The 12,437-nt window shown below is 40.9% G+C and overlaps 1 protein-coding gene across 3 annotated transcripts in view; it reads right to left on the bottom strand.

Annotated features, from left to right (window-relative positions):
• wnk3 (WNK lysine deficient protein kinase 3) overlaps positions 1-9,459 on the bottom strand; it is a 36,961-nt gene extending 27,502 nt beyond the window's left edge. For 2 of the 3 annotated variants that reach the window (XM_011477060.3, XM_011477061.3), the window contains exons 1-2: positions 8,903-9,459; positions 1,509-2,619 (exon numbers count right to left, since the gene is read on the bottom strand). In XM_011477060.3, coding sequence (XP_011475362.1) covers positions 1,509-2,237 — 729 coding nt within the window. In that variant the 5' untranslated portion in view covers positions 2,238-2,619; positions 8,903-9,459. The remainder of the gene's footprint in view (positions 1-1,508; positions 2,620-8,902) is intronic. The other variant, XM_020704635.2, reaches the window with a different exon arrangement.
• Between the last annotated feature and the right edge of the window lie 2,978 nt (positions 9,460-12,437).

The raw sequence follows: 12,437 nt of genomic DNA, 5'->3' as shown, positions 1-12,437 counted from the left end.
TTGAGCAAAAATCACTATTACAATTGCATTTCATTGTTATCCTCTGCAATGCCAACACATGACAAAAAGAGTCATATTTGCTGATGTCCCGCCTACGTTTGCAACATCCAACACAAAGTGAATACTCGTTCCAGCTTTCAGTCACATGACTAATACCATACCGCCATGCATAATGCAACAGACAAAAGAACTTAAAACAGTACTGTTAACTGATATGTTGAGACTTATTACAATACAAAGCAGTACACAGTATAAGTTCACATTTTATAGCACATTCCTTATGAGGACCAGAATTATACCAATGAATTAATGTTTTATTAAAAATTACGCTGTTTAACTGATTTCAAATTTACTGACAGTACGTATAAATCAAGTAATTGGTAGGTATTGTTTTTTTTTTTTACAGACTATCAATGAAAATTAACTCGCCAATTAAAACCCTGTGTTAGATGTTGTGACTGAGAACGTCTAACACGTTTGACGTAGCATTCACGTGATCAACATGAATCTGCTGATTCTGATGCGTAGAAATCATCCTTTCATAGCCACTTTGCACTGAGATGCAATACGATACAAACATTACTAACTGATATGGAGAACACTACTAACCTTAAGTGTTGCAAAACGGCACAAAGACACTTTTCTCTATGACAGAGTCAGCTGACTTACGTTAATTGCGAACACGGTTAGATTCACGGTAGTCAAAAGAATGTAAACAGGGAGTTAAAGCTTCAATGTAAAAGGGATAACGTATTCCCTCTTTAGAAGTATAAAATGCAAAGGCGTGACTTTTTGTAACCAAAAAAGAACTTGAAAGCATAAATCCATCAGACCATAAATGGAGAATTCAACATTTTGTCATTCCTGCTGCTCTCTTTTTCTCTGCTCTTTGTTTCTGCTAATTGCTTCACTCATTTCACTTGTAGCTTCCTCTACTTAAGTAGTTCTGGTGCCAGAGTGTAAATTGCCAGTGGCCTTTTCTGCCAGCCTGCCAAGTCTTGTGTACCTTTTGTACATTCTGACTTCTTCTGCCCTAACCTTTGAGTTTTGTCCTATTTCCTAATTGTTTTTGTATTCCTGAATTTGGATTTTGACTGTTGGACTGGTGTTGGATACTGATCATGATTCTATTTGGACACTTCCTGTTTGAGCTTCTTCCTGAAACATCAGTCTGGATATTCCTTCCATCACCACTGAGTGAGCAACCCCTTTTACCTTGAAGTTTCTTGGTGTTAATGAGAATGGTTGCTCACCAACCTTTCTTTTTTAGTGTCCCCACTGCTCCGCTGGTCAAGAAGATCCTGAGGTCCCCTCAAGCAACACTTATCGGTTTTGTTTTAACTCCACTGAGCCAATAAACATATTTTATTATCCAGCTAAGTCTGTCTCTTATTTGCGTTGTGCATTAGTGTGACTTTTTCTTTATTAATTAAAGTAATTTCAGATTCTTAAAAAATAATATTTATCATGGAAAGACAATAGCATACTGTAGTTTATAGAAGTCTTACCTGAAGTTCACACCAAGCCACCTCCACCCATGTCTCTGTATCTAGGCCTTTGTAAACTGTCTTGAAGGCTCCTCTTCCCAGTTCAATGTCAAATTTGAGGAATCTTCCACCAGGAGAGGTGGCTACAGCCTTCATTTCCGCCTCCTCCTCCTGCTCACAGTCCCTCTCCTTCACATTCTGGGTCGGTGCACTTGAAGGAGCATATTTACCAGACTCGTTGCCCTGACATACATCATGTCCCAAGGCTGCAAAGGGTGCCACAACCCCTTTCTGTTGAGCATTGCCAAAGCCGGATTCTGTGGAGTGCAGCTCTAGGTGGGGGGCACTGTTAGGGGCCACATTAGATATCTCCACCCCATCATCCTCCTCACAAATGTCCACACTTTTCCTGAAGAAGCGCTTTTCCCGCTTCAGAGGCTTCTGTCCAGTCTCAAAAGATAAAGATGGCGCAGTGGAAAAGACCGGTGATTCCTCATAATCCTGGGATGCTTGTTTCTCTCCTCCTCCACCGTCTCCCCTTCCACCTATGTCTCCTCCAATCCCTCCATCATCTTCTCCTGTGTCTCTCTCCTTCTGAGACCAAGAACAGTTAAGGTCAGAGTGGGTGCTACACATCTTCTCCGCTTCTTGGTCAGCCCTGCCTTCCTGTTCTGAATGGTTCTTCTTGTGTCCATCCGGTTTTTCAGAGGACTCATCTGTACCCGTGGGTTCTCCTGGATCAGTGGCCATCGCGTCTGGTCTTTCCAGACCTTCCTTGACCTCCTCCTCCTCCAAACCTTTGCTCTGCTGTCAGTCCCCGTCTCTCCCTTACTGTTGTAACCTCTTTTACGTCAGTTAGGTTGTTCTTCCAGTTCGGCTGTTGGGAGCAAGGTCTAACTGGCAACGGTCTCCTTTCTGTGATCTGAACTTGGACTTTTCGAGAGCTCAACTACTGAAGAAAAAGTCCCAGTTTCCTTTTCATCATCTGCTACATTCACCTGTAAAGAGGTGATCACTGAAAAGCAAATCTCTGTTGCTCAGCAGGCAGGTAGGAGATTGAAGTTGTTTCAATACGTAAGGGAGAACTGCAAAGTGTTCCTTACTGCAGCTCGATGATCATCTTCAAGTTAACCTGTAAAACAAAAATAAAACAAAGCATATATATTTAGGTTTACTGCCAAATCAACAGTTTGGATCTATAAAAATGTTAAGTGGCCTCATGCAGGAAACTATTTAGGAAGATTTCAAGATTTTATATGACCAGTAAATTACTATAACATCCTTCAAAGCACATTTTCTAAATAATCTTAAGTGAGAAATGTTTGCTAATGTCCAATCAATTATCCAGAAGATACTTTTTAGAATCTTTTGCCTTTTGTTGTGTTTAACATCTCAATGAGTCAATAGAAAGCTGCAGAGAGAAAAGCACAACTTGAACCATTGAACACAGCTGATGGTCCACTGGATAGTAGTGTCTGAATAATTTATATGCAGAGTGAATGCTGGGGAGTATTAGAGTGACTACAACTGCAGAGGAGGGCTCATAAATATGCCCAGCAATTGCTGTAATTATAATCATAGCTGCCAATTGGATGAATCAATCAACAAATATTTAAGTAGTCAGAGGAGATTCCTCAGAAGAAGATGGAACAGAGCATGCCTTGTTTCTGAAAATCCTCTGCTGAGGTTGGTGTGCAAAGGCTAGTGGACATCTTTCTGATGTGGAATTTATCTTTTCAACTCAAGAAATAAAAATTACATAGTAGCCCAACTAACCTATAGATGCATAGTATGACCTGAATGTTTCAGTAATCTCAACGGAAAGAAGAAGTGAATGGAAAGAAAATGGGGAATCCAGGTCAGAGCATCCTTTTACATACAGCTCAACCTCTTAAATCATTGACTGTATATGAGAACTGGACTGAGTGAGCCCTCCTTGCTCGCATTCAACAAAGGAAGTACCTGCTGGTTACAAGGAGCCAAAATCCCACAGACTTCTATTGAAAAATAAACAGGTATGACTCAGTTGTCAATCATTCTTGCTCTGTTTCGTGTTTTTAACGTGTTCTTGCTAATCCTACTTTTTCACAATATTGTTTTCTGCAGTGCAAGTGATTTAAGTCAAAAACTGACCAATCAGATGCTTCAATAAAATTATGTGGTGTCTACTGGCCCCCACATCGAACGTTCAAAACCTTCGATTAACAGATTCTTCTCAGCCTGTTTTCAGTGATTGGGGTGTGGACTTCCAAAAAAGCTCACTCCTGATAGCCGAAAGTGGTTACCATAGAAACCTTTTGGTTTTTTTGTTGTTTTTTTTAAAAGACCAACTTGAACCAATCACTGCTTACTGACAACATCTGGCTCAAACATGGGAGTGACCGTATCGCAAAAAAAGGCGACTTAACTGACTTCATTTTGTTGAAGCCGGAAGTAAGGCATGTTCTATGGGTAATGTCGCACTCACTCAGTCCAGTTCTCCTATACAGTCAATGGGTTAAATTATATTTATATGTGAGTTTATGTATGAATATTGGAACTTTTCAGGGCTACTGCCTTTGGCTCTCTCCCTCCGCTTAGGGGACAGGCACTTAAAGTGTCTGAGCAACAAAAAGGTTCATGTAGACAAGTGTTGTTGGTGGAATTTGACCCATTTTAGCAAAGCCCAGCCTGATGAGTTCAGACCATTCCAGTGTTTCGTCTCATAACTCTCACTTCATATCTATTGTGTCTTTGGAATCACATTAAACAAGTCTGACATACAATTATATAGTCTGTCAGTCAAAATACAATACAATATAGTGCCAACTGCTGAGAGACTCCTAAAGGAAAACAACAGATTCTAGTTCAGTGGCATTCCTCAGACTTAATACTCATGTTGTATGAGCGAAGTGAGTGAACTGTACTATTAAGCTAATGGTCTCCTATAGTACAACGTGATAACCTTTGAAAAAACTGGTTACACGAGTAGCAATGTAAGTAAAAGCCTTTCTCATGTGACTTTGTGTGTGTATCCAATACAAATGATAAAACTAGTTTATTGCAGTATTTGCTCAGGGTTTTTATTAAAGATCTTTGTCCAAAATTTTAAATTATAGCTGGAAAAGTGGAAAATCCTTTCAGTTTGGAAAGACTGAGCTAAAAAAAAAGTCTGCTTTTGTGTTTGATCTGTGTTCTAGAATTAATTCAATTTCAATCTCTTTCTCCTCCCACCTAATTTATACAGTAAAGCTTGAATAGTACTTAAATAAAAGTAAAATGACTACTGATTTATGAAGCTTCAAGTGAAAAGCAAATGACAGCGGTATGGCAACGCAGAGGGGAATGCACAATAGTCAGCTCAGTAAAGGTGAAGCCTAACAGGATGTAGAGAGCATGAAGGGTAAAAACCAGAGATGACACAGAGAAGGAAGTTGCCCTTTAAACAGGAGCTTATTGGTGCATGTCCCTAGGGTAAGGAGTTCCCAGGAAACCCACATACCGGACAGAGTTATCACAGTACATAAAACACGAACGGCCCTATGCCGTCTCTCTCACACCCACCCGGTCTTCCCTTCCAAACACACACATTCACACACAGATACAAATATCCGACACACACCAGCCAGTCAGAACAAACTTTGTTGTTTCACACTCTCGCTGCCTTTTATACACAGACAAAAACAGACACTCGTAAAAAAGCAAACCGTCCCTGGCGTCCAAACCGCGTCCCCTTTCAATGAAAGAATGCCCAGAGGAATTTCCTGACACCAGCCAAATAACCAAGCAACTGCTCATGTGGGCAAACGCGTTAAATCAAAGTTGAAAATAATAAAACCAATGCCGCAGCTGAAATGTGACATCTTGCTGGGGCAGCAAAATGAGTGCGATGAACATCAAGTTCCCATGTCGGAATCATTGTCTCTTCATTTCTGAATGAGTGCTTAAGTGCCTGAGAGCTGAACATCTGACATGTTGCACTGTGCCTGCCCTCCAGGCCTTTGGGAAGCTTGAAGAAAACCTGCGGATGCTTCAATTCCTGAACTGATCAACCATAAACCCCAATCCCTTTACTTCTATCAACTTACATTTTTTAAAACCTAAAACTCAACTTTGCAACTCACTTATTATTCACAATTTGGAGCTGCAAAAGTGTCCATAAAATATCTAAAAAACAAAACAAAACATGAAAAACGGAAGAAGGGCTGCACAATTTGTGCAACCTGCTGTCTAGTTGGATATTGCCAGACACACCAGGTAACAGAACTACAACCATCAAATTAGATTTGCAGACCAAAGGAGAGCATTGTGTGTGTGAGAGAGAGTGATGTGAGCGGAAGGAGGGGTGTAAAATATGGTGGTGGTGGGGGACAATTGGTTGATTTAGGAGCACAGCGGAGTTTCAGAGAGAATTAAGAAAAATGGAGCAAGAGGGGCATGCTAGCAGAAGGGTTGGTTAAAAAAAAGAAAAGTGCGACCCAAAGAGAATGACAAAGCGGGAGATAAAGAGGAAAGGGTAGCTAAGCTGTAAAGGAGGGGGGCTAGGGCGAGGAGGGATTTTTGTTCTCCCCAATAAAATATGTGTCAATGTTTGTGAGGATGAAAGCAGTGACTACAAAAGCAGCTGCAGTTGTAAAAGTGGGGAGGGACGCAGAGTGAGGGGAGGAGAAAATATAAGATGAGTACACCATTAGAAGAAGCTCATGCTCACAAGATCCAGCTTTTTTTTAAAATATGCACCAAATAAAGTCCACAACATTTTAAAGAAATGTAATTTTGCAGCTTTATGCATTTAAAGCTCCACTCCAATCGTCTAATGATATACTTTAAAAATCTTCCCATTGTTCTTTTAATTATGATTATGTTGTTTTTAGGCAAAACCAACAAACCTGTCTTTTTCTAGGAAATAGGTTCTGCAGGAAACTAGTAGGAGCTCATTAAAATCCGCCTTTGAGATGTTAGCGTGAAGTAAGCCTGTCCTGACTTCCCTGCATCCATCTGTTCACACTTTCTCTCACTTGCTTACAGACCTTCACACCCCTAAGCTACCATTATCGGTGTGCAACAAAAATGGTGAGCAATATCGGAGCTATCCAGGCGTATAGTTTAGAGCCAGGAAAATGAAGACTTACAAGCCGATGCATCGGAATAAAGCAGAGTGCATTTTGGCATCTGTTTTAGATTCACAACAATTTGAATAAAAAAATACTTAGAAATGCACATTTTAGATTAATTGTCTTAACATATGTCCTCCATCATGAGAAAAATGCAACAAGACCATGTTAATGTTTACATTGGAGTGAGTCTTTTGGCAAATAAATGGGACTTTTATTTTGAAAAATGCAGGTTTGATTATTCCATTTCCTAATTACATTTAGTCATTAAAAAAGAATAGGGTCATAGGTTCACCAATATCCAATTTTGTGCATATTTTTTGTTTTTATTTGATACTTTTGAATTTTTACAATAAGCAATTGACAATATTGTTACAAGAAATAAAGTACTACAAAGAATTTCTGCCTACATCCACATTTCATCAATTAGCTGTGATGATATTATGTAAATTATGTTTGTTTTCAGTCTTTTTCATTTCAACTATCTGCTTCTTTTCTTCCCCTCTCCTGTGACGGAGTAAACTTAACAAAACTATACTTAAGAGTTAGTTAATCATACTTATGTGAAAACTACTACAAACAAGAATGTTTTTCTTCTTTCTTCAAGAATGTGAGCATTCTTGTACATCAAGCATCCATACATTATTTATCCAGCACTTGAATCTATCTGGTCCAGTCTCTCCTCCAGTTCAGCCTCCAACAGAGATTTCACAGTGGAGATGGCTGATCAGATACCGGGGGGCAGTTATATATGTATAAAAACAACCCTGAGTGCTTTAAATGTGTTTCACATTAAGCATAGACTGCAGATAACAGGTCGCATCTGAACGTTACATCTTATCTGGTCACAAAGCAAGCACAAAAAAAAGAGACTAGCGAGCTATAAGAGGGACATTACTTTGAGATGCTCTGTGTGTTCTATGTGTCATGATACAAAAAAAGCTATTTTATATATCTATAAAAAATTGAAATAAATGAAAACTAGATGGTAAAACTTTGCACATTCAATTATAGGCTGAGAAAAAGGGATCAATCAGGCAACAACCACTTCCCTTCCCCAGCAGTTAATAATCTAGCACATTACTACCCTCTGTGTTGTTTTGCAGACAAAAAAAGCATAGATGGATGCTGGGGCCCCCTAACATCAAACACACAATGGCTGTTCTCATCTGATCAGGGAAATTCAAGGCTGAAAACCCAACAGGGACTTTTGTCCAATCCAGGTCAAGCATGGGAGAGTCGGTGTAGGTAGCAGCACACATGGAGCACTGTTCACTGAGAGACACAGACACAAGGGGGAATATTTGTTATCTAACTCCCGGTATTGTTAACTTTTACCTCCCCCTCCTGACACATCCAATCCCAAAGAATCCATTTCCTCCAGGTGGGCGCTGAGGCTCCATGGTGATTATCAGAAAGACATTTTACTGAACGAGCTTCATTTTTTTGTTGTTGATCTTCTAACTGAAAGTGAAACTCCTCCGACTCACTTTAGCGAAGTTAAGGATGTCACGCACATTAATTGGCATTGCAAGAAAATACCCCCAAAGCAAAGAGTGCATGATGTGGACTGTCATGGTGCCTTCACGGACTCTTGAGAAGTTAACGTCCGTTATTTATAGGCTACAGCAGGGACAGCGCGCTGATGTTTGGATGTTCCAGGTACATGAAGAACAGATAGCTCAGCTGACTCCAGAAAAGGCCACGCAAGACGCGAGGCACAGACACCATACTAGGAAGAAGCAAGTGAGTAAGATCACTGACAGCACACCACAAATCAACACCACCAACCCCCCTAGAGATGCCAGAAGACAGAACCCGGAGCAGGTTTTCCAATCATGACGCTCTGCTTGCAGCGATCTGACCAAGGCTGGATAGAGATATTAACTAAAGAAATAAAAAAGCCTCCACTGGGCACAATCTGGTGTCCTGCTTGTGCACGTCCCAAGTCCGGTAAATGCAGTAGTGCCACGAAGAGCGTTTAACATTAAACAGTAAGAGCCATCAAATAGATCAATGATCAAAGGAGAAATATGGACAGATGAACCGATGCTGGTTTTCTAAGCATTAGGGGTTCGGAGGGATTTGACACCCTAAACTCTCAGCCCCCCACCCCTCTCTGATATTCTACCTGCTGCACCCCATGGTGGGGCTGGCTAAATCCGGGCCTGGATCTGACATTTCTCCAGCTGACAGGTTTGATTTCTGGAGTAAGATGGGAGGGAATCTGTCGTGTTTATGTCCCAGAGAAATAGATGTCTGACATGATCTTGCAGTCACGCCAATAAATAAAAAAATAAATAAAAATAAAAGAGCACTCACCCAACGCAACTTCACGGGTCCTCGGTCGTTTTGTGGTTTATTGACAAAAAGAACAGCTCCAGCTAGCAAACTCAAGCTGACACATTTTATTACATATTTGCAAACGTTCCTGACATTTTTTTTGGTCTATATATTTATTTTTCACTGACTGAAAAACAAACTAAAAAGCCCTCGTTCTGAAAAGTCTCAGCTCCGTTTGTTTTCTGTTTTTGTCGCCGCGGCGTTGTCGGCTCGCAAATCCCCACCGGAGGCGTCGAGCGTCGGTCTGAGTGCGACAGGCAGAGCCAGCGAGCGCCTGCCGTTTCGTTCGTGTTCCAGCTCAAACGATGCTTGGCTTTCGTCTGTACACGTCTTCCCTCGCTGCTGGCTACAAGTTGTACAGTCCGCCATTCATGGGAGCCCCGACAAATATCAGCACATCGGAAGCGATGACTGTGACGGCCTCCAGCAGGTTCGCGTGTGTGCTACTCCAACGCTGCAGCCAGGGCTTACTCTGCGTGCTGGGAGCGAGCGCGCGGGCTGTCCGTTCGCTCCTGCTGGGGAGCGTCATCATTCCCATCCTGAGGAGAAACAAAACCAACACTGCACTCTGCCGCCGCTAGAGGGCAGCAGCAGCGCGGTTTTTATTTCTACATGCCAACGGCTTGTTTTGAGGCTTCAATGTTGCCTTTGAAAGCCTTCCGTAAACTCTATTTTCAGAGTGGGAGTTGATGCAAATGGTGTTTCGAAAGCCCCACTACGGGCTGGAACACACCTACCGTCCATAATTATTGCATGTCCATGAATCTTGTCTTTCAAACTTGTGTTTAACATGAATCAAGAATTAGATAAGTTTCATTTTTTCACCATGAATTTGTCCAGTTGGTTCAGATTAAACAGCGATTCGTTTTTAAAACTTTTAAAAGAAATGTCAAATTAAAAATCGAAAGCTTGCAAACTTTAATTTCCTCACCGACCCAAACTGAGTGAGGAAGTCCCACTTCACCATTTAAAAAAAAAAAATCACTTTTTATTTTCAATGTTGTGGCCATTCATTTATAAAGTATAGCTTCAGAAATATTTACAATAATTCAATTATAACAGTTATTTTTTTTCAATATAAAACAAAAATTTGTTTTAGTATGACGGCAGCACATAAAAGTTTCTTTCAAAATAAAATGCACTGTGAAAAAAGATCCTCCTGATGCAGTCTGTTTACTTGCAGTTATTTTAATTTAATTCTATAACTTGGGAACTTTGCCTCTGAATGGAACTGTTGTGCTGCTGAAGATAATAATAATAATAATAATAATAATCAGTACTGACAATAGACTTATCCATCAGTTTACTTGGTCACTGACGTGTGCATTTAGGATTGGTAAAGCACACAAGGCTTCTTAAATTAGTGTAATGTGAGGAGAGGTTAAAAAAGATTTTAAGATCCCCTCATTTAAAAAAAATAAACTTAAGTGGCAACAATGAACTACTGAACCCAATATTTAAATAAATCATTAGCATATTTCTTCAAAGCCTATAGGAGCCACAAAGGAGGGCGTGTGGCTCTGGAGCCTCAAGTTACTGAGTTTGTCTAAATTTTCTTTCATGGGCGTAGTTAATGTATCAGTTTTATTTTATAACAAATTTTCGAGTGGCCGGGATAGGCTCTGACAGCCCTGTGACCCCGAAAGGGACAAAACGGGTTTAGAAGAAGAATAAATGAACACATTTTCAAGCTTTCTGGTCTTTAAGTGTCTCTTGTCCTCTTAGCCCCCTACGGGTTCTGGTTAGATGGTTAACTTTAGTCTGGTTGTGCTCATCAAACTCCTTATTTATTTTATTAATTATACTGTTAATATTCCACTCCAGTTAAAAAATGTTTGTTTGGTATATGGATTACTCTAATGCAGGGGTCGGGAACCTAAGGCTCGCGAGCCATATATGGCTCTTTTGATGGTCACATGTGGCTCGCAGACAAATCTTTAATTCAAATTTTTTTTCTTCATTAGACCAGTCTTTCTCGTGCGCGATGCGATGGCAGAGGCGCGCAGTAGTAGCGGTGCTTGGAGAGACAAATCTGCGCCAGCACTAGTATAAGTTTAAAATTGTCTATTAATTCACAGAGTTTGTACCACCCGGAAACCTGTGAATTGCCGTGCCTAAGACCGCGCGCTCCCGTCTCTGAGAAAGAGCGCGCAGTTGCGGGGACGGGATGTGTGAGGGAGAAAGCAGAGGGTGGGGCTGAGGTGTTGTGGGGACAGGCAGCAGGTGAATCGCGCAGGGATTGTAAATAGGTAAAACCCACTGCCTGTCACTCACTGCAGCGTGTGAGTGTGTGTTTGGCTCCAGGTCTGCATGTGATCAGTCTGTCTCACATCTACAAAACATTCATACCAACCTAAGATCACGTTTAAAGTCTCAACGCCTGCATGAAGCAGAAACTCACCACGTAAACCAGACTAGACCATCAGCAAAACTACCACGAGAAATACTCATCATTTATTAGAAACAGAATAACAATGTTATTAAAAAGAATCCACAGACTTACTGTACTTTAAAAAGGTTGAAATTACATCAAATGCACACATTCACTTGTATTTTAGTTTTAAACATATTGTCGCGGACTGAGTTGGATGGCTGTTGGGCCGCGTTAAAAGTTCTGGAGTTCATTGAACGCGTCAAGCAGAGATCTGATTGGCTCTCAGTTCTGTCGCTCAGCCTGTTGTTAGGTAGTTTGGACCAATGGGGTTCAGCTATGGGCCGAATAAGGGAAATGGGAGGGCTGCAGCGGGAGCAGGGGAATATAAAGTTGGGAGAAGCGCTCTCGTCTCGGCGGGAGAGATTCAGGAGCTGCTGAATTAATTGTTCGGCGTTTGTCGCGGTCTGCAGTAACCCGAATAAAGAACCTTAAAAGAGGTTAAGTCTCCGTGCCTCAGTGTGGGAAAGGGACACTACATTATTGTATGGCTCTTTCGAAATTACATTTCAAAATATGTGGCGTTTATGGCTCTCTTGGCCAAAAAGGTTCCCGACCCCTGCTCTAATGTATACTTTTTAAAAATATGCATCATATTTTCTAAAATAAAAATTAAAAAGACAATCTAGACTAAATTGGACATCATCTTGATTGATTAGGATTATAAATGTAATTTATTTAGCCTGCTTCGATGCTCCATGCTTTGTGAACTGGCATAAATGAATTACTTCTACAATGACAGTGAGACCCAGACAAAAATACCTCTACAAAAGTGCCCCTAACAACCGTGCCATGTTGTGCCATGTTCCTTTTGGCTACAAACCAATGGTTGAGAAGTCAGTTTTACCAACAACCCCTGAAGGTCGCATAGCATGTTTCAATAGGAAAAGCACAATTGGCTATTTAGCATTGGAATTTGGGTAACAAATTCGGTGAGAGCAGCAAGTAGAAGCTTTCAGTGAATTAGCTGTTCATCCAGAAACAAACTACTTTCAGTCCACCGCTTGTACCCACCTGAACATATGTTTAGAGAAGCTAATGCCCAGAGCAGAATGTACCGAGTAACCCTCGTGACGCTGAACT

This window comes from Oryzias latipes, chromosome 7 (genome assembly GCF_002234675.1).
Source record: "Oryzias latipes chromosome 7, ASM223467v1".
Taxonomy (NCBI): Eukaryota; Metazoa; Chordata; class Actinopteri; order Beloniformes; family Adrianichthyidae; genus Oryzias; species Oryzias latipes.
This window is presented reverse-complemented; position numbering and strand designations above follow the sequence as displayed.